We start from the raw sequence: 4603 nt of genomic DNA, 5'->3' as shown, positions 1-4603 counted from the left end.
ATGAAGATGAAGATGAAGATGAAGATGAAGATGAAGATGAAGATGAAAATGAATAAACACAAACATAAACATAAACACAAACATAAACATAAAAAACGGTAGAGACAAAGATAGATAGGAAGAAAGTGATAGGGATAAAAAAGGAGATACAACTGCAGAATGTTCGGTGTTGTGTTATGGATGTTATGCTACTTGTGTTATGTTATTTCACTTTCCCCATTCCAACTTATTTATTTCACATCAACTCAACTCACATAAACTCCCCATAATTTGAGTGGTTGAATTTCAACCACTGGGCGACCACTAGTTATTATTAAAATTGCATACCAACATTTCCTTGGAAGTTGCAATGTAGATGAAAATTGGCAGAATTTTTATAATTTTTGCACAATATTTTTAATATGGAGTTACAGGGATTTTATTAGATAATGACTTATGCTTTCATAAAAAATGTATACACATGAAACAAAAACAAAAAAAAAATACTCACAACAAAGATTACTACAAATGCATGTATATTGAAAATCTGCGTGTGGGAACTTCGTACCTAGTGCACATTTTCAAAGCGCGAGGTGTATAGAGTAGTGTTTAACTTAGCGCATGAATTCGAATTAAAGGTGGTCTCAACAGATGCGATACTACCATTGAGATACAAAATATTACGATATGCGATCAATACAAATCGTTGCGGTATATGGGAATGCTCAAACATATGCGCTATACCGGTGCGATACGAACATACAAAGTAGCATATGTCGACAAAACATATTTTACCACCGAAGAAAAAAAGGTTGCAATTCGAAACAAATGTTAAATTATTTTATAGCTATTCACAACCATTAAGAATTTTTCTGTTTGCAACATGTTTTTATTTAATTAATTAAAATGATTACTCTGACGGTAAAAAGAGCTTTGCCGACCAGTGTTGGGCAAATTTTTATTGTACGGACAATTAACAATTAATTAATTGTGGAGAATAACAATTAACAATTAATTGTTAATTGTAGTGGGGAACAACAATTAACAATAAATTAATTGTTAATTGTAGCGGCAGCAATTAACAATTAATTAATTGTTAATTTTGATTATACAGTTAACAATTAAAAAGTTGTTAATTGATTTGTGAATTTTATTAAAAATTAACGATTATAAATGCCTACTATATAGGCCAGGGACGTAATTGAATACAAATTGATGAATTTCTTAGCGACACTGCTCGAAAAATCTGACAGTCCGATATATAAGCAATATAAATTCAAGGACCTATTTAAGAAACGTCGTCTAACTTCGACAATTTTTATGCGATTGCAATGATTGAACTGTGAATATATTTATAAATAGATTTAATATTCTATAGTAATACATATCTTGAAATTGTGGAAATTATCGATGGTCAAAATTTAAAAAATTAATAGAAATATGTTTTTTTTTTATTTTACCTAATAAAAATTCCCAACAAGCCAAGTCCGACAGTAGATTCTTTTACACCATTTTAAGGGCCTATAAATCCACTTCTCATCATACTTGATCTTTGACGTCGAATCAAAAATAGTCATTCAAAAACTCATAAATCTACAAAATCGTATTTTATGACCTAAATCGACAGGTCGCGACCTCTAAATGACCTTTAGAAAATCTATAAAAATAGGAAATAATATTTCCCATAAAAATTAGGGGTAGGATCTTGAAATTTCCAAAAAAATACTTTTTCGATAGGTACCCTAATATAAATACAAGTTATTTAGGTCAAAAAGAAAAAAGTCTATGGTACACTAAAACTGTGTTCACATTACAACATAAATTACTTTGTTTCGATAAAATTACTTCACATAAACCAAGTACGTTCAAATTTTCTTTCATAATTATTATTAATTCTTCGAAATATTTTTTCTTCTTTTATGTATGCCACCGCATAATTTTGGACCGCGTGAACCGATTTCAATATATCTTCTCTTTTACCGGAAAGTTGGTACCTTAAGGGTCGTCCCTTAATGTGGTTTAATCATTAAATCATGAAAAAATTAACGGTCCTCCTAAATGTGTATATGAGTATTGAAGTCGGTTTTGCTTTTTGCTTAAAAATTACTTGTTTAATAAAAAGTTCCATAAACACAAGAAGCACTCAACTTTCAAAAGTAATACAAAATTTTACAAAAGAAGTTTAATATAAATAAATTAAATAATTCCATGAAATTTTTACTCTTTTATGTTTATTTAAGTCGATTTCTGGTTTCTCATTTTTTTAATACTTCGAATACCGAAAATGTAACTGAACTTGTATTTTTATCATGTAGCTCATTTTGGTGGAACGAATTCGAAGGTAGCATTTTTTATTTTTTATAAAAATATTTTTCATGCTTTAGCCAAAACCATTTGATTAAGATCATTAACAGGCCTATTTTGCTTGTAACCGAACATTTTGTAACAAGCTAATTTTGTTACCAACAACTGTCACCACTCCTTGTAACCGCAATTCTATTTACCTTGGTAACGTTTTAATTTATTCAGCAATTCAGCTATGGAGTTTTGTGTAAATTCTGGTGTTGCATATTTCACGGGGCAATATTTTGTTACCTGCTCATGAGATGGCAACATAATTTACCGGTTACAAGAGTGTGGAGAATACGAAAAGGGTTTAAAAGTTGACAGTAATCGTACTAACCGGTAAAAAAATTGTTGTTACCAACGCAGAATAGGCCTGTAAGAGAGGAAACTGGTTACCTATCTTAATATGCGCAAATTTAAACAACAATTTTTTAGAGTGTACCATATCTGAACTAGAGATTTTTCTAGCGGGTATTCATTGCACAATTAGGAATGTATGTATATGTAAATATGAATTTACATACAGTGGTCGTCCTTTTTTAAATGCATTGATTACTCTAAATAACGAACGGTTGAAAAAAGGAGTATTCTATATAACGAACGCTTGTTTACTTTGTGTACTTGAATGATATGATGTTGCATGATTTTTGCGTACGTGGAATTACCATCAGTTTAAAAGAATAACTTCTTACAAGTGGTCGCGTTTATTGAACTGAAAAAATTAAAAAAAAACACACATCAAGGGAAATTGGAATATGGGGCCCATATGTAACATATGGACTGATTTTATTGAATTCTCATAATGGCTGAATTTCTTTATTCATTCTGAACGTTTGGAATAAACTTTTTTGTTTACTTATTCTTTAGAACGTTCCTGATGATATGTTAACGTATATTTCAAACGTATTCTGTTTATTCCGGCTGTGAAATTGGATTATCCGGAATGTATAAAGAAACGCAGCCAATAAAATTTAAGTTCGATATAACATACTTTTCGATATAGCGTATGAACCCAGACACTATATCATTCGTTATACTGGACGACCCTGTACACAAACATACCCAATTGCCAACAAACACCCTACGTTTTGCAACCCTCAAGCGTGGCATGGAAAACCATCGCTTCCCTATCGTTGACGTTTGCAAAGGGCCATCAATAATTATTTCCAGTTTCTCCGGCGTGTCATCTCACACGCTGCCTTGTTTATACCTCTCTTATTGAGTCGGATCTTTATGAGCACGATGTGTATCCAGAGATTTTTTTTAAGAGATGAACACAATAGCATCAGGCTTCTGCGTGAACTGTCAACATTGAATTCGTTGATGATAATGTCATCGGCGATTTATTTCTAAATGGGTATATAAAGTACCCACACATGTATGTACATTTATGTATATATGCATAATAAGCCAACAAATAGTATTCAGAAAAATTATTAAAGAAATTAACATTCACTGTTCCCGATTACATTGATAATTTTCATACATATTTAACATAATATGATGTACACACACATGCATTTAAATAGCGACTTTTCTCTGCGACTGTGGCCATTTTGTAGTAATTTACTTTATTGTTGACCCAATAACTTTCACTATAATTAACAATAACTTTAACCATAATTACGTATATATATATATATACAGATATATATATATATATACAGATGTATATGCAATACATTTTGCCCCACTTTTACATTATCTTAATGATATTAAAGAGACAAAGAACTTACCAAATATCAGGTGATGCTCCAACCAGCAATTGTACACAGTCTAAACAGCCGCGTGCTGCAGCATAATGTAAAGCCAATGCGCCTCCATTAGGCCTTTCAATGGAAGAAATACTTCCCGTGGAGTCATGCGAGTCTAATTGGTGTGAATGCATCTGGTTGTCGTTCTGGATTGGGCAGCTGGCAGCGTTGCCTAAGTTCCTGCTAACACTTCTGCTGATCACCGAAATGAGATCACGTCTGTAAGAATGAAATTTTATTATTAGGGCTGATAAAAATAGACTAGAAAAAACTGAAAACAAGCACTATGAATAGCTCGATAAATTACCAAAATATGCTCTTCTTCAACATGCTAAATCAATGCAGTTTTTCAATATTTGTATTAAATAATCTCGGAATTGCAGTATAAAATAACAGACTTTTTTAAATTATAAGTAGAAAATGACATTCTCTGGCCATTTGAAATTGTTGAATAATTCGAAAAACTCCTTACCAAATCCGTACGTGTAGTTGGAAAAAGTTTAAATGAACTCAATGCTGCTGGA

At 31.5% G+C, this 4603-nt stretch overlaps 1 protein-coding gene across 2 annotated transcripts in view; it reads right to left on the bottom strand.

Moving 5' to 3' along the window:
* The window catches only part of LOC118757431, a 57100-nt gene that overhangs the window by 34497 nt on the left and 18000 nt on the right, over positions 1–4603 (bottom strand). For both annotated transcript variants that reach the window (XM_036492145.1, XM_036492152.1), the window contains exon 2: positions 4062–4298. In XM_036492145.1, the coding sequence (XP_036348038.1) occupies positions 4062–4298 (237 nt within the window). The remainder of the gene's footprint in view (positions 1–4061; positions 4299–4603) is intronic.

This window comes from Rhagoletis pomonella, unplaced genomic scaffold (genome assembly GCF_013731165.1).
Source record: "Rhagoletis pomonella isolate Grant_MI unplaced genomic scaffold, Rhpom_1.0 Rhpom_scaffold_00002, whole genome shotgun sequence".
Classification (NCBI taxonomy): domain Eukaryota; kingdom Metazoa; phylum Arthropoda; class Insecta; order Diptera; family Tephritidae; genus Rhagoletis; species Rhagoletis pomonella.
This window is presented reverse-complemented; position numbering and strand designations above follow the sequence as displayed.